Consider the following 25,222-nt stretch of genomic DNA (forward strand, 5'->3'; position numbering starts at 1 on the left):
GGCCGGCGTCGGGTTTTGACACTGACCTAACGTCGGCCGATTTTCGGCAATCGACTACGGCCCGACCTTTTGGCCCGACGTGATCGACCACCTGCCGCACGTGGGCCTGCCGTCTGCCAGCGTTACTGAATGGTCGGCCGCTCGTCTGCCCTAGCATTTTGCTGACGAAAGACCATACGTCGGCCGGTTGCTTCCCGACGCCGGTTAGTGGCCGGCATCGCCCCTCGTGCAGGTATCATGCCATGCATTTAATATATCGTGGCCCATTCATATATAACGGGGTAGCACATACAAATGCATCAAGAAAAGCAGTAGCTTTTCTGATGCCATGAAGAAACAAAAGCTGCAGTATTTGGTGAAAAATTTATTTGTCAACAGCGTTCAGAAAAAGCTCGCGATTTGCTTTTTAATAAGCGTGGATATATGACTGCGCGTGTGCCACATATGGAAGATGGGCTTCAGGCTTGGTCTCCTTCTTTTGGCAGCCTGTCGATCACTTGATGTCTGCGACTGGTCGGATCTGCGGCAGGTTCCATCTTGGTCAGCTGTATGAAGAAAAGTGTTTTAATTAAAAATTTCCTTTTCGCCTACACTTTTACATTGCAGGCAAATATAGGGTGAAAAGGTAGAAAAAATAATGTCTGCTCACTGCCACCAACTGCACTATCACATCAATATATTTTATGCGCTTGACTTCATGCGACCCTACTGAAAACGCATTAGCGCAAAGCCGCAATAGGTAATCAGGATCCGTGAATCCGCGAGAAAGGCGCGATCACTTTGTTTTGCTGGAGTCATGATGTTGCAATTTGCAACTGTAGCGCACTCAAACCTTATCCTCCCGAAGCGCGTTCTTGCATGCTAATGCTGCAATTTAATAATTCTAGCAAAACCAAGTGTCCGCGCTTGTCATAGAACGCGTATGAGGGATTCCAACGCGGCAGAACAAACAGTTTCCGCGATATTTACATGAAACCTACAATAAGTTTATTCCGTAGAATACAGCTTAATTTTCTCAAACTAGATGGAACTTTTACAGCAAAAGCGACCGGATATTTAACGATAAGTCACCTGATTTTGTATGTTTGTATGTATAACTTTATTAGAGAGCCGGCAAACGACGGGTTAACGCGTCGTGACGCTGGCCAAGCGTCTACCCGGGGTTAAGCCCTACTCTGCACTACCTCATTTGACCCGTTTGTGGTGGGTGTGAGGCTTGTGCTTTTCGAGCGCACCCCGGGCCTGCTGGACGGCCCATAGTTGCATGTCCTTGTCTGTATTCTGCACAGCACTTTGAAGTTCCGGCGGGTATGTCCTGGATGCAGCTTCGGTCGGGAACCTGGCACAGTCCCACATGATGTGCCATTGGTCCGCCGGACCCACTTGACACACACTGCACATATCACTCGTGTAGATGTCTGGGTGGAGGACGTGTAGCATTGCCGGGGCTAGGAGTGACCCGGTTTGCATTTGCCTTAGGATGACCGCCTCCTCCCGACTAAGTGCCGGGTGAGGCGGCGGCATTGTCCGTCGAGCTAGGCGGTAAAATTTTGTCACTTCCTCGTAACTGGTCATTCTGTCTTGTTTCGAACCACCATTCGGAACGGTCCTTCTCGGGGGCGCGGAAGGTAAGCGCTCGCGCCGCCGAATGGGCCGTCTCGTTGTGATTCGGTGAGGATGCACAATCTCCCGCGTGCGCCGGGAACCACTTGATGCGGATAGTGTTGCCGCGGTCTTGAAGCTGGAGCTTACTGATGATGGCGGCCGCCGGCGCGCACACTCGCCCCTTGGCAAAGTTGCGCACAGCGTTCCTCGAGTCGCTGAGCACGGTGCGACACTCGGCCTCCGAGATCGCCAGAGCGATGGCAACCTCCTCGGCGTCTGTGGCGTCCGTGCACCGCACGCTCGCTGCCGTTGTTTTGATGCCGGTAGCCGCTGCAACGGCCACTGCCACGAATCCTTCTCGCTTGTATTCTGCAGCGTCCACGAACCGGGCGTGCGGGTCCTGGGCGTGTTGCTCGACGAGGACTTTGGCCCGCGCCTGCCGCCGTTCTTGGTTGTACTCGGGGTGCATGTTTTTCGGGATGGGGTCCACGTGGATGTGGGCCCACGCCTCATCGCTGATATCGCACGATTGTCGACTGGGAGCTCGGGGATTGTAACCCAGGGACGTCAGTATACTGCGGCCTGTCTTGGTGGTAGAGAGGCGCTCCATTTGCGCCGTGAGCTGCGCCTCGGCTATTTCTTCTAAGGTGTTATGGACGCCGAGCTGCAAGAGCCGAGCCGTACTCGTGGTCCCCATTAATCCCAGCGCCGTCTTGTAAACCCGTCTGATCAGCGTGTTTATCTTTGTCCGGTCAGCGGCCTGCCAGTTGAGGTAGGCCGCAACGTAGGCGATGTGACTGATCACGAACGACTGGACGAGGCGCAGAAGACTGTCTTCACGCATGCCTGCCCGTCGTGTCGAGACTCGGTGTATGAGCCGGATAGCGTCCATTGCCTTGGTGGTAATCTTGTTGATGGTCTCGTCATTGCGGCCGTTCTTGTTTAGTAGCAGGCCCAGGACCCTGATATTGGGAACTTCGGGGATGCGCTGCCCCGATGCAGCCACGATCTTTATGTGATCGCACTCCCGAGGGGGAGCGCGTTTCCGTCCCCGTTGTAATGGTGTGAGGACGAACAGCTGGGATTTGGCGGGCGAGCACACTAGGCCTGTGCCGTTAAGGTGTTGCTCGATGGCAGTAACAGCCTCTTGGAGCTGCTGCTCAATGCTGGCGTCGGTGCCGCCTGCCGCCCACAGGGTAATGTCGTCGGCGTAGATCGTATGCCGGACGCCGGTCCCCTCTACTGCCCTCGCTACCCCGATCATGACAAGGTTGAAGAGCAACGGCGAGATGACTGAACCTTGCGGGGTACCCGTGCTTCCGAGCTTGTGTTCGGGGAACTTAAGGTCTCCGGCGTGCAGTTCCACCGTGCGGTTGGTCAAGAAGTCTTGGATGTAATTGTAGCTCGCTACCCCCATGTTGAGTCTCGATACTTGTGCTAATATGGCTGAGTGTTTGACTTTGTCGAATGCGCTTTGTAAATCAAGTCCCAGAATTACTTTGCTGTCTTGTGTCTTGTTGTCGATTATTTCTTGTTTAAGTTGTAGCATGGCATCTTGTGTGCTGAGTCTGCGCCTGAAGCCGATCATCGTATCCGGATATAGGTTTTCCTTTTCCAGGTACTCCTGCCACCGGTTGGAAAGCACGTGCTCAAGCACCTTGCCCACGCAGGACGTGAGCGAGATGGGACGCAAGTTGCCGATATCCGATGGCTTGCCCGGTTTCGGGATTAGGATTGTTCTTGCCGTTTTCCACTGTCGGGGGAGCTTGCCCGAACGCCAGCATTCGTTATAGTAGCGGGTTAGGGCCTCGATCGATGCATAGTCGAGGTTGCGTAGCATCTTGTTGGTAATAAGATCGGGGCCGGCTGCTGAGCGGGCGTTGAGCTCGTGCAGCGCTGCCCGTACCTCTGACATGGTAATGTCTCGGTCGAGCCACGCGTTCGGCAGCCCCCCGTATGGCGGGTGGGTTTCCGTTGACGTGTGTGGCAGATACTTGGCTTCCAGGGCCTTGATAACGGCGTCTTTTCCTCGTTGTTGTGTGGCGGTGTGTATGAGGCAGGCCAGGCGATCGCGCTGGTGTGACTTGGTCTTAGTTTCGTTTAGGAGGTGCCGAAATAGATTCCATGTGCAACCACGATGTAGTTGCCCGTCAGCTCGGTTGCAGACTTCGTTCCACTGCTGACGGCACAGGACCTTGCAGTGATGTTGAATGGCCCTGTTTAAGTCGGCCACCTTCTTTCTCAATTTGCGATTCAGCCGTTGCCGCTTCCAGCGCGCCTGTATCGAGCGTTTGGCCTCGATGAGATGGGCCAGACGGCTGTCCATAGCTATGATGTCCTCGTCCGTTTCAATGGTCTTGGTGGCCGAGTGCACTGCATCGCGGAGCTCTGCCGACCAGGTTTCAATGTTTGTGATGTCTTGCGGTGTGGTTGGTCGTCCCTTACGGAAACCGTCCCAATCCGTCCATTTGTGTGTAATGGTGTTGCCCCGGAATTGATTGGGAATCGTAATTTCGAGGATGTAGTGGTCACTGCCCAGGTCAACGCCGGTGTTGCGCCATGTTACTTTGCCAGTGTGGTCGTTCTTGATGAATGTAAGGTCTGGTGTGGTGTCTCGTGCTACGGAATTGCCGATTCGGGTAGGATGATTGGGATCCGTGATCAGGGTGCAGTCGTGGTCCAGGGTATCCTGTAGTAGGTCCCGTCCCTTTGCCGTGTCTTTCACGTAACCCCACGCTCGATGGGAGGCGTTGAAGTCTCCTCCAATCAGCAAAGTGTTGCCTTTGGCTTGGGTGCTGGCTGTGTGTAGCAGGGTCTTGAATTTCTGTGTTTGGTGCTTGGGGTTACTGTATATGTTAGCTATGAACAGGCTGTATTTCCGTTGTTTGCTTGGAATGATTTCGGTGAAGGTGTATTCCACCCTGCTGCGGCCGTGTCCGAGCTGATGTTCAATGAACGGGAGCCCTTTGCGGACGAATGTGCAGGCGCCTCGTCCCTCCGCTGGGCTAACGTGAGCGCGATACCCAGCGAGGGTTGGGTTCGCCGTCACCGTTTCTTGCAGCAGAATGATGTCAGGTTTCTTGGTTACCGTGGTGATGTGTTGTTGCAGCACTGCTCTCTTGTTGTTGTAACTGTGGCAGTTCCACTGCCAGACCGTAAGGCCCGGTAGCGTTCCTATTGTGGCTTGGGGCTGGGACATGGTTGTGATGGAGTTGAGGCCTGCGTCTGTTTTTGGAAATATGGGTGGTTTGCGAATTGCGCAGCAAAGATGGGGCTGCATACTATGGGCTTGAGGGTTTGTTCAATGAAGTCGAAGCGCTCCTGTATGGTTCCGTAGGACGTGGTGATTAGCTCCTCCAGCCGCGCCAGGCGTTGGTCCGTGACGGCAGCCGTGTCGGCATAGGTGTTGGTGAGCGCTTCAATTTTGGTTTCGAGCTGAGTTTCCAATTGGTTTAGGTCCTTATGTTGTCGTGATGAGGTGCGCGCTCGTTTCTTGGGGGTTGGGTCAGTGGTTTTCTCCCCTTCGGGCTCGTCTTGTGATATGTCCATTGATTGTGTACCACCTTGATGGGATGGCGTGTCGGTGTTCTCGGGGATAACGGAGGGTGTAAGCGTCTCGGGTGACTGAGCTGGGCCAATGGTTGGCTGAAATCGCTGTGCTTGTAGTTCTTTCTTGACGTCGGCTAGCTCTTGGGTAAGCCGGCGCGTGGTTTCCAACAGAGTCGCGTTGGCGACACGGAGTTGTTCGAGTTCCTTGTAGTAGGGGCTGGTAGTCCATTCCTGCCAGCTGCTCTGTGTGCTTCGGCCAGTAGTGGCGCTGTTAGAGCTTGCGTTGCTGCTTTTAACTTCGCCCTTTGCTGCGTCCGCCCAACTGATTCTGTCACGGGAGCGCGAACGCTTAGCGTCGCGTTTGTTCCTGTGAGATGAGTCACGGTCACGCGACGCGCTGCGCGACGCCCTTCGGGATCCGTTACGGGAAGCACTGCGCGAGTGAGAGCGTCCGAGACGTGGAAACGAGCTTGAGTCGAGTGCATGCTTGTGATGTTCTTCGGCGTTAGTGCGTTCGACTTCTTCCTTTTGCTGTTCTTCGGCGTTACGGCGTTCCCATCTCCGTCGCCGCACGACATATGGAATTTTGTATTTGGCTTTGCAGACGCGGTCCCCGGTGGGGTGTTGCTCACCGCAGAGCTTGCATTTGGGGACACATGTGTGGCCCTCTCTTGGATTAGAAGCACCGCATGAAAGGCACACACGTGCGTTTGGTGTAGGACACACGTCGCGCCTGTGGCCGATTTTGCCGCATACCTTGCAAACTTCTATTTGCTTCTTGTAGAGACTGCACGGGTACAGCGTCTATCCGTATCGCACATACTTAGGAACCTTGATACCATTGAACACTACGATGACTGTCGTCGTATTTCCGATACGCTTCGCACCCGCGGCGAGGGGGTTGTACTTGGTTACGACCTGCTGCATTATTTCAGCTTCGCTGTCTTTGACTGATATGCCCCTGATCACGCCCTTGACTGTGTCGTGGGCGGCCGTTCCATAAGCACTCACTTGGTACGTGTTGCCTTGCACATTAATAGCTTGAATTCGAGCATACTTTTCCGCCCGCTCTTCGCTCGGAGTGCTGATCACCATTATGTTCTGTTGCGCATTGGGACACGCTGTATCCTCAGCTCGATCTGGCACCTCAATTTCTGCTGCCACCATGATGGCAGTAGTGACGCATGCAGCTCCTGCCTTGTAAATATCGAGCCCTCCGCGGGGACGCACGACGATCTTAATTTCTTCCGCTGGCATGGCGGGCATGCGAGCCGCCCGAATAACTGCGGCCCTAACGCTCTTGATGAATTTAGGGTTTTTCTGGGAGCTCGGTGTATCAGGTTGAGAAGAGCTCGGTGTATCAGGTTGAGAAGTAGACTCACTCGGCGTTCCTTGCAGGCGTGGTCGGCTCCTGTGCCCGCCGATGTGCAGCCATCCGGGCGAGCGTTGAAATTCCTCGGGGGTAATTTCTTCTCCTGCTACTTGTACGCTCATCGGGGAAATCTGGATGTTATGCACCGAAGTGGTGGCGGAATCCTCCATGTCGTGGCTGAAGTACGGCCGGCTAGGCCTAGCGAGTCCTGGGTTCGCTTCGGCCTAGCGTCTCCTCTTGGCGCTGAATCAGTAAGTCCGCTAATTCGAAAATGACGCACCTTTGATAAAAGTCAGGTATCGGATGATGGCGGATACCTTCACGAACACGGTGGTATTAAAAGCTTCTCGATCCAAACTAATTAGCACTGCGAAAGCGGGAATTAGCGACGGAGCTAATATGAGCACGTCTGTCCTCCATGACGATCGCAGCGCCCTCCCCGTCACCTGATTTATTTTCGTTATTTAACAACCGAGCATTATTTTAAAAATTGTCTCATCAGCCAAGACGGCATTTAGACAGCCCAACTCTTAGAAGCTTATAGAACCCGTTCTAAATTTTTAAAGCTTGAAACAAGTTAGCTGAACACCTCATGAGCATGTAAGCACCAGGAAATAATCCGCACGATGAAAATACAACTGCTTGCCCAGAATGCAAGCGCACAGAGCAAAATCAATGTGAAACGGCTCAGATCTGTGTGCATCACATATATAATTCCAAAATCCACAAAATGAACGCACTGGCTCACTTACCTTGCCAGCATACCGCATCACTCAATCATCAATTTTCACGTATATACATCATTACAGCAGAAAAAAAATAATAATAATAAACACGGCATAAATCTTGTACTCAGTCCTGGCACGAGCTTGCTTGGCAGTAGCGATGATGCTAGTACAGCTTCTGATCGCTCCTATGGCGAAGGGTGCTGCAATATTTATATCAGTGATAGCATTTGACATTTAACTGGGTTGCATATGCGTCCCATCGATGTGAGTCGGATAGAACAAAATCAGCGCTAATACCTGTCCGGCAAGTGCACCGCCATGAAGAAGCGAAAGACCAGCGTTTTAGTGTAGAGGAGACCAAGGACTTCGGGCTTCGGCGAAACGAGCTTCCACTGTCGAAGCCAGTTTCCAGACCAGCTGATATCGCCTCCCTGCACGATCAGCGCAAGGCGCGCACACCAATTACAAAATATGCATTTACAGTAACAAGATGCGCATAAGTCTCAAAACAATACATAATTAGTTGCAGTACATTATCGTATAAAAGAAAATCAGCGATAATTTGACTTACCTGGTCGGTATACATGTCAGTGCATGCACTTCGATGTGAAGAAGTGAAAGACGGGCGTTTTGGGGCAGAGGAGATCGGACCTCGGACTGCAGCGAAAAGAGCTAATTCCACCGCCGCAGCATCGTTTCCAAGTCGGCTCAGCACGTCTTCCTGCGCAATCAGAGCGAAATGCGCACACATCGATTATATATAAAAAAAAATGTACGTAGTAATAAGATGCGCATATATATACGCGCTCCAGAAACAGTTGCAGTATATTGTATCGAACAAAATATGTGCTAATTGGACTTACCTGATCGGTATAGTGAGTGTCCCTCCATATTAAAAGGCGAGCATTTTGGGACAGGAGATACCCAAGGACCCAGACTGCAGCAAAATTAGCCAATTCTGCCACCGCAGCCAGCCGCAGCCTTGTTTCCAAACGGCTCAGCAAGTCTTCCTGCGCGTTCAGCGCCCACACCAATTATATATATATATATATATATATATGAAGAAATATGCAAGGAGTATATAACAAGACGAACATATGCTCCAAAACAATACATTATTATGTCCAGTATAATATCGAATCTAGCAAAAAGCGCCTCTGATCAAGACCGAAAGATCATGTACTTACGCATGTTTTGGTGAACTTCGGCACGAAGAATCTGTACAGAGCGGCTGCAATCATCAGCTGCTCTTTTCAAACGCTGACTGCTGCAGGAGGTTGAGACAGATTGAATTTGCGCGAAATAAAAGCGGACGATAAAATTAGGCAGTAGGCATCGCGCCCGCCCACACGGACTCACGGAGGCTGGCCGTCGACTGAGTGGTGCCGCCGCTGCCGCGCATCTTAGCTCGCGCGGGATGTGTTTTCCCGCCTTTTGGCCACGTGACCTCAAGAAGGGAGGAGGGGGGGGGGAGAGAAGCTACAAAAGCAGGGAGAATCTCCTGTGTGCGGTGCATGCAATTCTTTCTTTTTTTTTTTTTTCGCCGCTATTTCTCTGCTTCGGCATTCCTGTCGCCCCCCCGCGGTAGGGTGCCTCGATGCCTTTCGCCTCCCCGTGGTTCTTTCCGCTTTGCCGCAGGGAGAAGAGATGGACCGATGGGGGGCAGCGGGTCCCGCGCAGCGAGAAGCAGTTTTCTTTCTTTTTCACGCCCCCTCCCCCCCCCCCCTCTCCCTCGTCGTTCAAGAAGCGTCGAGGTAGTTTCTTTTCTTTTCTTTTCCTTTTTCTACGGCTTCTGTAGAGCCCCCGTCTTGATACCGGCGGCTGTAGTTCTTTGCATGAAAAAAATATGGCTTGGAGTGAATGTATGTAATGTTCTTTCAACCGAATATCTTCCACATAAACCAAGTGTGGGGCAGTAGAACACCTGCAGCTTCATTTAGCCAAAATAGCAAGACCTGACTACGTATATAGTGTTCAGCAACTTTATCGGAACCGTCTTGGAAACTTTTCCAAGACGGTTAAGTTGCAGAACACTGTATATTATGAGTGCTTTTGCAGAGATTACATAGTCCATGCGGATTTATACTTCCCAAAGCAGTACGTGGGTTATTTAGAACCCCTAGGGCTGTCATATTAATCGCAAACCACATTTCCGTTTTCGCGTTTGGTTTCCATCATAATGCGGCTTCTGCAGCTCGACTAAAGCCCGTGACCTCGAGCTCAAGCTGGTAAATACCGACTGAACCACATAGTAACTGCTGCAAGTTTCTGACAAAAATATATTTTGTCCATTTGTTTTAGGGATGCATGAAAATCAGTAGAAGGTCGCAGGGCAAAGTGCACTGGATCCGGATGAAAGCTCATAAAAGCCCACCGCCTCTTTTCTTGACCCCGTACGAAATGTAAACTCACGGAGGCTGCGAAACGAATTTAAGGGCGTTTAGGATTGATAGGTTTCGAGGGCACTGGCAAAAGTAATTGACGGTTAACATATAAACCTTAAAGGCACGTGATCTCTTCGGTTTACCGTGGGTTTGCTTAGGGTTACGTTATAGGTTAACTTTATGATGAGGTTGTTTAAATTCAGAGGTTACCATTTAACCATAAAAAAAAATGGACAATTACATTCGTAGGTTCATAGCAGTTACCGCGCAAATCTTAGGCACTTAGTATTAAGTATGCTTCAAACAGACAATCAGCGCCTACCAGTTCACAAATTCAAGCATAAGTTCATGACAACTCGCGATCAACTACAGAGTGTACCATACCCGCCGCGGCTCAATTAGCGCGCGGTTAAAGCTTTATTTCAAAATATGTATAAATAACAGTTAATTTCACCTTCTGTTGCGCAATGTATAATTCTATTAGCAGGCTCAAATGATATAGTGTCAATATATATCATGCACGCGGTATAACTCAATGTTGCATAAAAATAGCTCTTTCAATGATACGAATTTTCCACTTTTCTCCTGCTAAGCCGACTGCCTCATGGAACGTAGAGGGGAAACCTGCTGTATATCAGGAGACTTTACTTTGATATGCACAATGTTATTTAATGATATATTATAGCAGTAGTGAATACGCGGCTGGGGAAAAGGGGATTCGAGGAACTTTATATATATTCTGGCATTTCATACCATATTTCTGCGTGTGAGGCTGACGTTGAAGAATTTAACAATGTAGACCGCCACTGGTGCAGGAGCCGATCGATCCTCGTCATGTTGCGCGGGATTCTCAAAACGCAATCCCTTTGAATTTTCTCAAAAGAACCATAGGTTACTTCTTGCACAATGCTTGTGTTCGCAGGAAGTATACGTTCGACAGGCGAATCGTCCGGGCGATCGGCTCTTTGCGTGCCTTTCATTTTTATTTGAAAACTATCCGGACCACATTTGTGTTCTGGATAAAGACAGTCGGCCTCGGCATATTGATATATCAGGAATAAAGCTTTCCTAATCCCCGTGTTTTAACTGAGGCGGGCAAATATTTGTTCCAGGCTGTTCCATTTCCCTCATGTCGGCAATATACCCGAGTTTCGTCTATCGAGAGTGCAGCATATATGTATATATGCGAAGCGTTACAGCTCATTTGGTCCAAAAGCCACCTCGCTAACCCGGTTTTCGCTTGAGTATCGTCGAGTTTTGTCTGAAATATTCGGAATGTGGTAGTAAATATGGAGATGAGGTCCAGGTTCCCACCGGGATCTGTGACAGATGCTGCGCCTTTACTTTCCTATAACCAATTTACAATTAACTGCGGTTGTCCACCGAAATAGAGAGATAGAGAGAATAATGAGAAAGCGTTGTATCCCGTCGAATGTCAAGGGGAAGCTTGAGCGTTCCCCTAATTTTTATTTCCTTCTTTCAAATATTATTAACTATTCCATCGTACCACTGTGTAAGGTCGTGGAACAATTTACTCTGTGCGACTGCAGACGTGCGTAAGTGCGTGCATACGTGCATGCGTCACACACGGCTTCGTGCCGATGTCGGGATAGACTATTAACTCAATAATCTCGGACATCTTGTTCATCCTAAAGTTATAGCTAACTAACGTATGCGCGAAACTTCTGATAAAGCCTAGTGCACACAGGTGCCAACTTTCTCATATCTGTGTTCCTTGATTGTTTATTGATCCAGCCTCCCAATGATATGACCCTGCATGGCTTAGCTCGTGTTTTCTTGTGTATTCCTCTTGCAAAGTCAATCTACTTTGATTATATTTTCACTATAGCTAGGTGGTGGCGCCTATTTGGGTTCCGCCTTGTCTTCATTATGCCCTTTGTTGTGCGCTATTGGGTATCCGAGTTAGTGGATCACATAGGTTAAGTTGGGCGGCCTTAACTTTTATACTGGCTTTTTTCCTGGTCAGGGGAAACAGGCGCACGTGTTCGCATAGTTAGAGGAGATGTTTGTAGACGGAGCATGGATAGCCATAGCAGTATCTAATATCTGCGAAGCGCTCTGCTATTCTGTGCCCCTATACATATGTGAAAAACGTATGCGAAGTGGGAGACGCCTGTTGCACCCAATCTCCCGCATGCTCTAAGAGACTTTCGGTGGCGCACTGAGTGTGGCGTATTCGATCCCCACCAAATTAAGACAGGCTTTACAGCTGGCATATTGATCCGCACAGTATCAACTTTGGTCAGGTCGAGTCTCACACACGTGTCCTTAAGGACTGCGTCGCAGCTTGGACATTCCGCTGCCTAGCGCCGTGAGCTTTTTCGTCGCACAGTGGAAGGCCGCGCGAAGCGTTCGAACAACGTGTAGTGAAGTCCGCGGGATTGATCATTTGGCAGAATAGGAACGCGGTCGATCGTATTCTTTCGGTGACGTACCCCATTGTCTACTGTTCCTCATGCTAGTGCGTCTCACCTAGATATAGCCAGCTGTTAGTTCTTGGAGAGCAAAGCTTTATCCGGAGGTTGTTGACGCGGCACATCCACCTCAGGAAGGTCACTTGTACATCGAATTGATTTGAACTGGGTTCTTGTCTTGAAAGACGCAAGCCTGCGGCTCACGCGTATATGTGTGAGCACAAAGGATCGAGCAATCGACTGTCTGGAAATTTGTTAGGGGGTCAGAGCTCCCGAGGGAGTCCTGTTGCAGCTGCGCATTATTGATATACAACGTGTGACCAGAAACTCACTGCATTATATATTTCTTGCCGCTACCTTATATGTTCGGTACTGTTTGCTGTTTTACTGAAACATTATTTATTGTCCCAGTGTGCTTTGCTATTTCCATGTTTATCAATAAGATTTCTTTGGTTCCCTGCTATGTAAATGGTTGAAGTTCACGCCTATGACGTCATGATCGTTTCTACTCTCTTATCCCGGTACTTTTCAAGCAGAAGTCTTAAGTTTCTGGACCTATTCAGCATTCGTTCCATATGCAGGGCTATTCTACAAGCGATCTCTCGGCTTAGTACGTACGACAGATAATTCGCTTTAATCACTTCCGATACATGTTCACGCCTTAAAACTAAAAGTTCTCCATATTATTAGTCTGCAAGCCACAACAAAAACCCGAAATTGCGGCAGCTGCTTCAGGAAAGAATTCTTTTCAATTAGCTTCTTTCATTGCGCGTACCTCGTGTAGCTCTCAATAAATATTCTTAATTTTCAATCACTCTGTCTAACATAGGGGTCTCAAACTCATATTGATATGCAGGATACGTTGAGAAAACATGTCTCTCGCGGACCAGGAGTGGACAGTAACAAGCAAGAAAATATAGAAGCCATAATTCAAAACAATCTGTAAAACAAAAGCGAAATACTAATAAAATAAATAAAAATAAACTGTTTCGTTCCTATTAAACCACACTCCCATTCTTTGAGCAAAAAGAAAAAAGGAACAAAAAAAAAACAGAAAAAGCGGAGCATCTTCGATTTTTTGTGTCCAAACGCGCCGGAGGAGCGCGTTACTTCAGGATGGCTTGGCGGAGTTACTGAAAGGATACAGCGGTTGAAAACTACTACAGTCACTTGTCCTGACAGTATATAAATGCGAATGAAAAAGAGGTCTGGTTGTCCAGCGCCTAGTTATTGCAGGTAACAAAGTTGACTGTCTTGTAATTTTAACTTATAACGCGCAACTTTGGAAAACGCGCTTACATTTCCAACATTTCGTTCGCACGTACAGCGTCCTCGCGCGCTCGAGATCGTCTCTTGGTCGCGCTCTACACTTCTGCAATGAACTTGAAAGCACGCACGCACCCACGAGCACAAGCTGCCGAGTCTTCCAAGAACTGTTGACAAGAAGCGGAGGAAGAGAGGGGGGTAGTTTCCGGTGTAGAATCGGACCGCTCGCTGCGAAAATGCGCCCCTCCGACCTCCGAAAAAAAAAAATAAATAAAAGAGCCGCCCGTCCCACCCCCGGCAGGTCGTAAAAGAGGATGAATGGGCCACACGCAAAGAAACAAAACCAAATGACAAGGACACTGGCCCGTTTTCTCGCGGCTCTTAACTTTACCAGACTGTTTTGAGAAAAAAAGTATGCGATTAATAACCTGGACAATAATCATTTTCCTTCGTTTTTTTTTCTTCATGTATTTGATCGTAAGACAACTTTGTTCGAAAAGAGCTCCTTCAAAAATAGTATACAAATACCACAAAACTGCATGCTCTCTTCAAAGTCGGCGTGTATACATCTCTTCTCTCGCCCAGTCAGGAACGCTAGCCACCAACTTTCGAGCTGCGGGGGTGACACAGTTGCCCGCCCTTCCCACCATTTCCCCCCTCTTTTCCGCCCTTCCTTCGAAACGTCCGAGCGTGAGGTCGGTTTTGTTTCGTCCGGGTCTCCCTCAGTGTACGCATTTCTCTTCTCCTGCTGTGAAGTAGTGTTTTTAGAATTTGTCTCTTTGCTTGCCTGCCGGAGCGTTCGCCGCGGCCAAGGCTTTCCAGTGCCCTACGCATAATTTCTGCCCCCGTGTGCTTTTTCTCTTCTGTCCGCTTCTTTTATTTTACACAATAGCCTTCTCCTCCCTTACAATGCGAAGTTGCGTCTACTCAAGTGCCCTGCCATATAGCGGACGCATTTCAGTGAGTGATACGGGCTAAATGGGGTGTACGGGAGCTTGTGCGCCAAAATATAACTGATGTTACAGCACCTACAGCTGCGCTTCGTAATAAGTAAACAGTATAATGACATGATCTACACATGAAATCGCGGTCACCTTGTGGCTTGCTGTTTAGAACTCGGTAAATAATTTTACTAACAGCTATAAGGTTCACTAAAAATGTGAGCGACAAGTTAAACAAACAATAGCATTAATAATTGTAACAAAACATTTACACTGAATAGCATGTATCATTTTGTTCCATACTAAGCGCAAATTACATAACATCGCGAAAAACCAAAGCCAAGTAACAGGCAAATTTAAAAAAAAGTAGCAGTCGTGCTCTTCATAACTTTTTTTCAATGTACCGCCTCAACAGTCGGGCCAACGCATTGCCGCACTCTTGCCATTAACCTGGCGCCGTGCCCGGCATTTAGTCCGCCCAAAAAGTCGGGCCAAAGGCCGCTGCGAACTACTTGCCGAAATGGCTGGCGGCTACCTCCGGGCCGACCGCTTGCCGTGGTTTACTAGCCGACTAAGTAGGCTGCCGACCATTTTCCGAACGTCGGCCACACGTAAATGGTCGGCCAAGGATGCTTGGGCTAGTCTTTCTCTTCAGCCCCGCATATCGCCTTCGGGACTCATAATTTGCGTTAAAATAACGGTAATTTTCAATATTATTAGCACAAAAAAATATCAAAATCCAATCTATTAAGTCAGCGAAGTTTCGTGAGCCATCGAATAAAATTTTGCATTGTGAAGATGGCTATGTAAAAAAGATTTACTTTCCACGTTGTAAACTGTTTTGCCACTTAATTACTTGCGGCACTAAAAGCGCCGTTAACATATTGGCGTTTTCGTCAATTTGCCTCACGGAGGGGACATTACCCACAAGTTTTTTTTTTTTTCACGTTTGCGCTGAAAGATTTTTCTAATTCTCTGAAGAATGCGCATGCGTAAGCGTTCAAGCATCAAGGGGAAAGCACGCGACTGCACAAACAGATCTGCAGCAGCCCAGCACGTGCAGAACTGACCCCTTTCAAGAGCCACTCGCGCAGCTGTTCAATGGGAGGGGGAACCGGCCTTCCCGGCCAATTATTGGGACGCCGCCGAAGAGGGCGCTTTTCACTAGCGCTTGCAGCGCCCCCCTGCTACCAAAGCATCGCTGAGCGGCGCTGCTGCGCCTAGTGTCCAGCGCCACCTGAGGACGAAAAGTAAAACATGGGACGTCGACCACTGCGCGCGGTGCTTTCCCCACGCTTTCTTGCTGGTGCGCTTCTTCGCACGTGCACGCGCTCGCGCTGTCACGATGTATCGCCTGCATTGCGGCTTCAAGAAGATCGCTCGAATTGACACATTCTTCCGAAAAGCAAATTTAATTAAGGGGGAGAAGCTGATCAGCCACGTCTACTCGGTGGAACAGACGCTTGACGACAAGGAGGCGAATTTAGTTGCAAAATGTGTTTCCCAAGTGAATGATAACATCGTATACGACGTGTGCCTAGAGGTAAGTGTAATGTTTAATTACACTTTTCAATGTACTCTTAGCGCTTTTTTCAAAGCGCTGATAGTACTCGAAAGCGACTCGATCGTAGTTGTCGGTCGTTGTATGCGATGTACATGGTGATCCACTCTTATGATTAACACGCGAGCGTGAGGCCGCGCTGTTCAGAGCGCTCGTGCGTTTCACATGGCCGCACATCCAAGCTAAGTGGCTTGCGAGCAGGATGATCTGGTGGTGGTGCTTCGCGTCGTCTGCCGCTTAACTTTATGCACGAACATGATAGACACATACACTTGCGCTCACGCTAAGGGTTGATCACCGTGCACATACTGGTTCTTAAAGCAAATTCTGCACGCCCGGAGAAGGAAGTATACGTAGCGGAGAAAACGTTTATGCACGGCGAAGAAATGCCAGTTGGCTGGAAAGCCTGAATAAGTATGAGACATGCTTCGCGGGCTGTGACATATAACCCCGGCGCTCACTGAGTCGTGAAGCAGATGAACTTCGATTTCTGTGAAACTAGGCGTACTGCTTTTCCAATTTATTTCACTTCTTAAGCCATGCTTGTACTTAATTTCTGTGAGAATATTAGCTTTGTACTGGTAACAAGTGTGGCGCGAATGTGGTGTTTCATGTGAGTGGTGCCAAACCACAGGCGCGCTTGCGTCGCTCATGCGACATGTTAGCGTAATTTGCGTGGATGTCAACACACTCACGAAACGTTGTACAAATAATATTATGTTACATTATGAAGACGTAAATTCATTTCTTGCTTGTACTTTCGCTTTGTTGACGCTCCCGAAACATTGTGCCACAGATGCGGGCTAAAATAAAATGTGTGCTGTCATGTCGCAGGCTGGAACATATTTTATGTATGTCGGGCTGTTTTGCAAACACCAAGAGCAAGTTTGAGTAAGCAGTTACATCTACGAAACAGTGGTCAATTTTCGTTACCTCTCTCTTCTTTTTTAGTTGTCCTGGTCATGCCCAGAAAAGCGGGAGTTTTTTATTGAAAAAGGAAAATGCACCTGCAAAGCCGGCATCAAAGCCCAATGCAAGCACACTGCTGCAGTGTGCTTCTATGCTAACAAAGAGGAAGTTCATTCATGCACAAGCCAGCCCCAGAAATGGGGCAAGCCAAGTGGCAAGCCAAAGAGACGCCTGAACCAGGATGTATTGGATCTCTTCCCTTGTGAGTTAAGAAACCCTTAATGCGGTAGACCGCACTGTGTCACTAAATGTATCAGTGTTGAATACTTTGAAGATGCTTTCCAGGCAGCAGCAATATAGTTTTCCTCTTTTTCTAACACTGAATATCCAGTGTTCCACACCTTAGAAGTTAACTTTGGGCTTTAATTGAATGAAATATTAAGATGTGCACCTGTTTTTATCTTATCTTCTATAACAGCCCTGGACACAGAGGTAGCAGATGCAGAGCCTGCAGATCCCAGCATTCTGCTAAACTACCCCGATATTGTGTGCCCTCTGAAGGAAATAGTGGCATTGCAAAACTGCAATGCTGACGACATGATCTGTTCTGAAGTACTGAACAGAATTGTGGAAACAGTGTCAACAACACTAGAAAAAGAAGTCCTGAGGGACTTACTGCAGCCTATGCTGAACAGACCTGTTTACAGGTATCTTAATGTTATAGATACCAAAGAAGCACAAGTGCGAGATTTTGTAGTAGAGCTGAGTCCTGAGAAGGCCCAAACCTACAATAGAAGGGTAGCCCTTCAAGGTACCCCTGTTGACCTGTGCCTGCTCACACTGGGTCAGGCAAATTGCTCACGGTATGTAACCAAAATATAGTATAAGGTGGCAAGCACATATTCCTTACATGGCTTCATGCTTGCAATTTCGACATTTTTCAGGTGGCATGAAGAGCGTTCTGTTCGCATCAGCAGCACAAAGGCACACACGATCAAGTCAAGAAACAGTGATGATGATCTGAAAAGAGCTGCTGTACAGCTGGGCAAACCATCATTTTACAGAAGTGCCGCAATGCACTACGGTATGTTCTAAAACACCATCGAATGTATAAATAAATGCATTAATTTTATTGGTGGCAAAGATGCACTACGAGAAAAAGCTGAAGTTTTAAAGCTAATTTTTTATAATGCTGTTTATTTCATCAGGGCACAAAGGAATATGTAAGAATAAAATAAAAGAGATAATAAATGAAAGAAAAAAAATTTTCCTAATGCATTTGCACTGACATTTTACATGCAAATATATTTCACTAGGCATCAAGACAGAAGCCGCAGCACGTGAAGAGCTTCAAGAAAAGCTCGGCGTACGTATTGTGCAGGTAAGTTATATTGTTTTACATGACATGAGTTACTTCGTGCATGCCCACTTTCCCATTTTCGGTCACTTCAATTTAAGAGCAAATTCCAACTCCCCATTTTCTAGACTGGACTTGTGGTGCTCCCGGAGCAGCCATGGATATGCTGCAGTCCAGACGGCCTGACAAAGAAAAATGGAGAAACAGTGCTAATTGAAATTAAATGCACGTACAAGTACAGAAACCAGCTATTCATAAACTACGAGGAAAGGAGCAGCTACCTTCCGTACTTGACATTCATTGATGACATCATTGAACTGAAGAAGACACATACATATTATACCCAAATTCAGGTGCAATTGTATGTTCTCAATCTCCGATGGGCCCTGTTGTATGTCTACACCCCAAAACATTCTGTAATGGTTAAGGTCATTCGAGATGAGCCCTTCCTATGGAATCTAATACCTAAAATTGAATACTTTTATTTCAAGTTCCTTATTAATTCTTTGTTCTAGGTTGCAATGCTTTGTTTTTTTTTTTACGTTTTTGCTGCTTTGCATATTTGGCTTTCTAAATATTTATGTTCTTACGATTTTTGCTTTGTTCAAGTCGAATTATTTGTAGACTGAACATTTTATAGTTGTCCTGTACCAGTAAATATTTATGCATTTGGTACTTTTATTTGCCCTTTTAACAGAATTTGTGTTCTTTGTAATTGTGGCTGTACCTGGCTTATGAACAAGTATTGCGCTGCACAACTGCTAGTCTGGGTGATCTAAGTGGCCTCATTTGCTTTGGCAGTTATTTTGTTTAAGCATCATGCTAGACATCATTGCCCGCTAGAGTAGGTATGATATTGTCAGGTGCTCATTTCGCTTTCAACTGGAGCTTTGTGAACATTTACAATTTTCATTATTGCATGTTGTGGTTTGCTATACGCGATGGCATTTGACTGATGGCAAGCAGAAATGTGTGGTAGCTGCTACTTGTCACAAGACTTTCAGAAGCAACTCTGATTAATTGAAAGGATGAAAAAGTGTTCATCTCGCAGTTTCTGTTTGCTCTTTAAGCCAGCACTCACAAGTTTTTTTGTCTAAGTACAAATTCTGCATTCTGGTTCTGTGCAATATCAGATAAACACAAAGTGATAAATTTACTGAGTGAGGAGAGATAAAGAAGAATCAGCTTTGATTTTTTCACTCCTTGTGGCATTTAGAGCTGTGATATTTAACATTTGTTCAAGATACATCTTTTTACTTTTTTACTCCTTTAGACATTTAGAGCTGTGATAATTAGCATTTGTGTAAGATACATCTTTCACATTTTGTTATACGAGTCTTTCATGTCATTGATAAAGTAAAGTGTCTGCTTCTTTGGCTGCTGTGACATGTTGAACACATGCATCTGTAAAAATTTTGACGTTTTATGCTTTGACGGATGCAAGTTGGTCACTTGCATCTGTTGGTTACTTTCAAAGAACAGTTTATCTACTTCAAGTGGTAGCAGCTAATACTAGTAATTGTGCAAACACACAATATGGCAACATCGCCATTTGTTGTAGTAACTCTTAAGAAATCATGAAGGAATTCAGTGAAAAAAGACAATGACAAGGTTGACATGTAACCCTGACCAGCTCGCTTACTACTCATGGTTTTTGCCACCTACATGACATCATTCTTTCGAACCTGCAGAAAAGGCAATCAATTCCTAAATACACTACCGCATCAGCAGTGTTTGGCTTTCTCCAAGGCCTCATTCGACAGGCAAAGTTCTTTTTGATTTTTATGTAGACAGCACTGCTCTCTTCTCAGATAGCAGACTAAGTACAGGGATTGATAGGATTTTTTTGAGGCTATGATGGGCACCAATAGTGAAGGGCTGAAGAAAATTTCGACATTTTTTAACTTGCACTGACAACACACAGTACACAGGCTACTGCGGCCACGGTCAGCAGCCGAGCAAAGTACCTCTGAGAGGGAAATTTATTTATTCGAAGATGGAGAGGATGGCCGGCCGTAAAGACCCTTGTCTACTATAAACTGGAGAAAGGGAAAAAAAAAGGGGAGTTATGGAGTGAACGGAGGGTGATGATGTTAGTACAATGAAGGTCCTTGCAGTGATGCAAGTTACTGAGATTTCACTCATACTTGGCGACACTCATCTCACACAACTATATGCTGCGGATATCTTCCATGCACACCATTTGTCACATACCCACGAGCAATCATGAAACCTGAGGGGTTACTAGACACGCTAAGTATAATCCAGTAGAACAGACATTAATAAAACATGTGGCAGGTACTACATCTTGCACTTCAATATGTTGTGATCTAAATTACCAGCCCAAAGCATTTTCATAAGGAATGAAATGTCAACAAAATGTATTGTTAACATATGGTATTGTCATGTGTTTTCACTCACTGAAACAATACAGGCACTGAGGGAGAAATAACCTTCATGCTTTATCAAATCAAAGTGCTTTCAAAAGTACAGTAGTTACGAAATGAATATTGCACAAAAGTTTTTTTTTTGTGTATCATTAGTGAACTGGACATTTTTGTCGTAACCTTTTTGTCAGATAGACACACATGCTCTGTTTTCATCGCAATTTGGTCATCATTTGTCATTTAAGTGTTTCACAAGCGCCGAGCGTGCTTGCATGTTGAAGTGCAATAAACTTGTGTTGTGATGTGTGCTGCACACTGCCTTTTACTAGTGCTTTCATTACAGAATTTGACAGCTTTGTACAGCTGAATGTATCAATAAATGCATGCATCAACAGTGTGAAAGACATCATTACAAAAATTGAGTCAGTCACCAAAAACTCATTGGTGCTTTAATGTACCCTTTCATCATCCGAAAATTGAAGGGGAAGTGAGGGGCTCATTGTAATACAATGAAAGGAGCCAACAGTCTGGGAGTCCAAGGTAAATGTATGGGATGTTTTTTTTAAAATTATTTTGTAGTTGATATTGACCATAATTAGTCGTGTAATGAGTTTATGGTCAGCCCATTGTTTTGCTTCCACTTTTCATTTAATTATCTTTCTCTCTAAACTCATTACACAACTAATTCTGGCCAATATCAGCTACAAAAACAATAAAAAAAAGATATCCGCTATGTTTACCTTGGGCGCCCAGACTGTTGGCTCCTTTCATCATCCGAGCCACACATTGTTGTAACACATTTTCTCCTAACATGAAATCACAAATCTTCCATGGGCACAGCATGAAGCTAAACACTTCTACTCCTTAATAATTGGCACCTGCATATTCACAAGAGCAGCACAAACTGAAATGACTTTGTTCATATGCGGCACCAGGCTTAGAGGTATACTCTGTTACTGAGGATATGATAAATCTTCAACCTTTGTATGACCCTTTCTACATGTATGCGTACAGAAGCAATCTTGTACGTTTTTTCCATATTTCCTTCTGACATTTGAGCTCCTCCTGAATTAAAGGGAGGCATGAGCAGCACAGCACCTTTGCCTTCCATGGTTGTACGAATGCTTGGGAACCCTTTGTCGCTCAGAACTAAATCGCCTGGTTTGAGAAGCTGCAAAAAGCCCGAGTCTTGATGAATGAATCAGTATGCCGCCCTCCATACACCTTGGATATAAAACTTACCATGCCGTTGGGAATTATTCCTATTAAGACCTTTAAAGTGTATCCCCCCTTATAATGAGAATACAGCATGTGCTGACAATCAGGATTCGAGGGCATTTCTGTTCGGATCTCAGTGCAGTCTATTATTAGCGTGCAATTTGGATATTTCTCTTTAAATGGGGCAGGCAGAGAAAGTTTGATTATGTCCCGTGATGGCATAAACACCCAATTCTTCAGAGAAACACTTAAAATACTGAGTGTTTTCCTAAACACAGTTGATGCCGTTGTGGCTGTGATGCCGAACATTGCTCCCAAGGCACTGTATGTTATCCCAAGTCGGAGCTTGGTGAGGAACAAGCAAAGCTTGTCTTCAGTTGATATGGCATTGTATCTGTACTTTGGTAGAGGCAACAAGTTCAAGAGAAGGTAAAAGACTTGCAGCGTTACACCACACAAATCTTGTAGTGCCTCTTCCTTTTCCTTTAGGGACTCAAAGCCACGAAATCCGCAGCTCCTCTTCCAATTTCCATCTGTGCTTGCGACCTTCAGGAGAAAGACAAACAAGAAAGCATTAAGATGAAATGAAAAAGAAAGGGCAATTAGAAGATGCAATAACAAATTAAAAATATTTTCCCTATACTGCAACTAAAAGCATTCATTGCAAAAGAAAATTCATGTTGCCATGATATGTAAAACTAAGTAAATTAGGCAGAAAAAGGAAATTCAAAATTAATGTTTCATAATACTGCCAGTGAACTGCAATGTCTTCTTTGTTTGTTACAAGCAAGACAATGTCACAGTGTAAAGGCAAGAGCCTCCTCCAGTTTCTGGAAGAAAACACTTCACATGATTTTCCTTAAGGCAAGATTGCAAAAAAAAAAAAAAAAAAAAAAAAAAAAACAGGCCAACCTTGTTGCTCATTTCTTTGTGTTTGACTTGTGTTGATGCCTCGGTGCCATTTGTTGCCGAAAGAAGTATGCTCAGCTTGCCTGAAGTTGCACATTCTTCTGTCTGGCTTGTCTGAAAAAAAAAGGGGGGGGGGGGGTAAAAATGGGACACTAGTCGAATTTTTACCACTGCATGAGTCAGTTGAAAGAGCATTAATGAAAAGAAATAGTGATAGCAGAGGCAGATGCACTGTTTACATTCCCCTGTAATTAAAGGATGGCCTTACAGCATCACTCTTTGTAGTGTGTTGGCCATCATTTCTTGAGCCACATGCATGCACCAAAGGATCTGAAGCATTGGTGCTGTGGGGTAAAGGGCTTGTGCTTGTTTCCAGACAGGCGTCAGTGAAATCCACTATTGTTTGGTCAAGCTGTAGCTTCTCTGAAGGAGACGTTTCTGACACCTGTGTCGTCTCTACATCATTTGTGGCAGGCGACAGATGTTCAGCTGCTGCATCGAGATGCCTGGACGAGGTTGCCTGGTTGAAACGCCTTTGCCACCTGCATTGCACAGTTCGAGCATGATCAATGCCAGCCATGGAATCATATAATAGTGGGTATGGCTTAAATAAATGTAATATGAACATTTACTCATTTTGTACATCAATAAGGGAACTCGGTATGCTGACAAGATATCCATGCTTGTAGTTTACAATTTAAGCTTCACCTTTGCTTTCATACCTTTGTGCCCTTTCCTGGTCAGGTGCCTTCTTTCTGTAGGCTGGTGGGAAAATGGTTGGGATGTAGGCAGGATGTTCGCTAACATCACTCCTGCAGTTTCCCACAAAATGAGTACTGCAGATTCGTGTATGTGCCTTGGGCTCCCACGCAGTGCGGTCAGGACTGGACAAGAAAAAATATAATGGCTTTTAATTTTCAGTTATGTAATTAAGTTTCTGCTAATCTAATAGTTGTAGTTTGTTAAGTGCAACAATATTTATGTGTGAAACAGTGTGAAAAAAATCTTGTTATTTAAGAATAACTTGAAGATGTATTTGTTGAATTGCTGATTTTTTATGCTTATTATACGTCTAATAAATGTGTTATTACCTTTGTTTTGTATAAATAACCATTAGCTAATTATGTTGTTTTCTTTTATTGTAACGATCCATCGGGGTTCCCTGTGCAGTCTGCTGATTATGGGACCCTAGTCTTTATATTTATGTACTGCATAAGTATGTTCAGACTAATGTGCACAAATCGAAAGGTAGCAACACTGAAAAACCAAGTAATTTGTCTGCGCAATTCTAAAAAAAAAAAAAAAAAAAAAAGAAGTAAATTAAGAAAAAAATGAAAAAGCTTACATTACACGTCAATCAGTTTCAACATGAATAAACAGCGTTCTCAAGAAGTGCATGCAGCTGAGCCTTCGACAATATATACGCTGTAGTAATAACGCAAAATTTACGAAACATCGTTTTGAACGCGCTGCGCGAACTGGCCGAAGAAAAACATCGAAAGCGCCGGGCGTCCCTCGCCCGCAGCCCCGTCTGTTCCTTAAAGACGAACCTTGGACGAACGCCATCCTGCATATTTAACAGCCTGGACATATGTTTACTGGAGAATGAAAGAAAACTGCGAGTAGCGATGGCTTATAAAATACTTGTTATCAAAACGCGATGTTCTCTCCACGCAACCCTAACTCCACTTTTACAACACTGTTACAGGAAGAAGGGAATGTGAGCAATAGTTACAGCAGTCGTGGCGTGCATTCATGCCCTCCGTTACTAAGTTGAGTGGGTGCAGACAAAGAAAGCAAAAGGCTGCAACAGCCAGAACATTAAGCGAGATAAAACCGGCAGTACTTACTTGACTCTCCTTACTGCAGTAACCCACGCTTGCCGCCTTTCTTTCTCGTACCACTTGCCCGGGAATCTATATAGTTTTACTGGTGGATCACGTCCTTTAGTGTTCCGTGTACTGTTGTGACAGCCCACGACACAACAATACCTCGTACCACCACTTCGCTTTGGCGGGACCACTTCAGTCATCGCGAATATTGTGCCTCGCGCAACTCTGCCGCCGCACGTGCAAACAAAACTAGCAGAGCGTCTGCTCCGGCGACGTCCCGACTTTCCATGGCTCGCCGCTGTGGCGCTGGCGTCGCGCCGACAAACTTGAGCTTGGGGCTCCTGGCTGTAGGCAGCTGCACGCGTTTTCTTCCAAGTTGCGCGAAGGGTGTGTGGAGAGGATGAGGAAACGCCTGAACACTTAATTTCCTGTAAAGGGCTCCGCCCTATAGTTCAAGGCAATGGGCCAGATTTAGCCAAAGCATTGGGGTTTAAGGATAATGAAGGGAAAATAGACTTTAAAAGGTTAGAAATAACCAAACGAAGGTTAGCTGATTGGTGGCTGAAAGGAAGGCAAGAATAGGTCCACACTATGTATTACTATTCACGGCTAGGCGGCCTGTGGCGCCGCCGCCCGATTCAAAGGGTTCAGCCTTATCCATCCATCTATGGGAGTTACGCTACCATTTGTTCTTCTACTTTATGCAATATTGGGAGCCTTAAGCGATTACATCCTAATGACGGGTCGGCTTTTGGCTGCATGTTGTGGC

The 25,222-nt window shown here is 46.3% G+C and overlaps 1 protein-coding gene, 1 long non-coding RNA gene and 1 pseudogene across 3 annotated transcripts; 1 reads left to right on the top strand and 2 right to left on the bottom strand.

The window, feature by feature from the left end:
* Window positions 1-320: 320 nt before the first annotated feature.
* On the bottom strand, window positions 321-13,545 carry LOC146207048 (uncharacterized). The gene is made up of 5 exons (XR_014703307.1): window positions 13,373-13,545; window positions 8,118-8,264; window positions 7,826-7,975; window positions 7,552-7,685; window positions 321-545 (listed from the first exon to the last, which is right to left on the bottom strand). It is a non-coding gene; the product is annotated as an uncharacterized LOC146207048 (long non-coding RNA).
* A 3,619-nt stretch (window positions 13,546-17,164) lies between these two features.
* Window positions 17,165-18,622, top strand: LOC146207049 (uncharacterized). Its single transcript, XM_084594551.1, has 3 exons — window positions 17,165-17,834; window positions 18,067-18,131; window positions 18,236-18,622. Exons 1-3 carry the CDS (start codon window positions 17,669-17,671, stop codon window positions 18,620-18,622), a joined length of 618 nt encoding a protein of 205 aa, XP_084450677.1. The 5' UTR covers window positions 17,165-17,668.
* Window positions 18,623-18,632: 10 nt separating this feature from the next.
* Window positions 18,633-24,815, bottom strand: LOC146207050 (uncharacterized; annotated as a pseudogene). The gene is made up of 5 exons (XR_014705026.1): window positions 24,472-24,815; window positions 23,344-23,505; window positions 22,890-23,163; window positions 22,625-22,735; window positions 18,633-22,258 (listed from the first exon to the last, which is right to left on the bottom strand). The product of XR_014705026.1 is annotated as an uncharacterized LOC146207050 (transcript).
* Window positions 24,816-25,222: the final 407 nt, after the last annotated feature.

The sequence above is a fragment of the Amblyomma maculatum genome, chromosome 1 (genome assembly GCF_055883805.1).
Source record: "Amblyomma maculatum isolate TAMU_Amacu chromosome 1, ASM5588380v1, whole genome shotgun sequence".
Lineage (NCBI taxonomy): Eukaryota > Metazoa > Arthropoda > Arachnida > Ixodida > Ixodidae > Amblyomma > Amblyomma maculatum.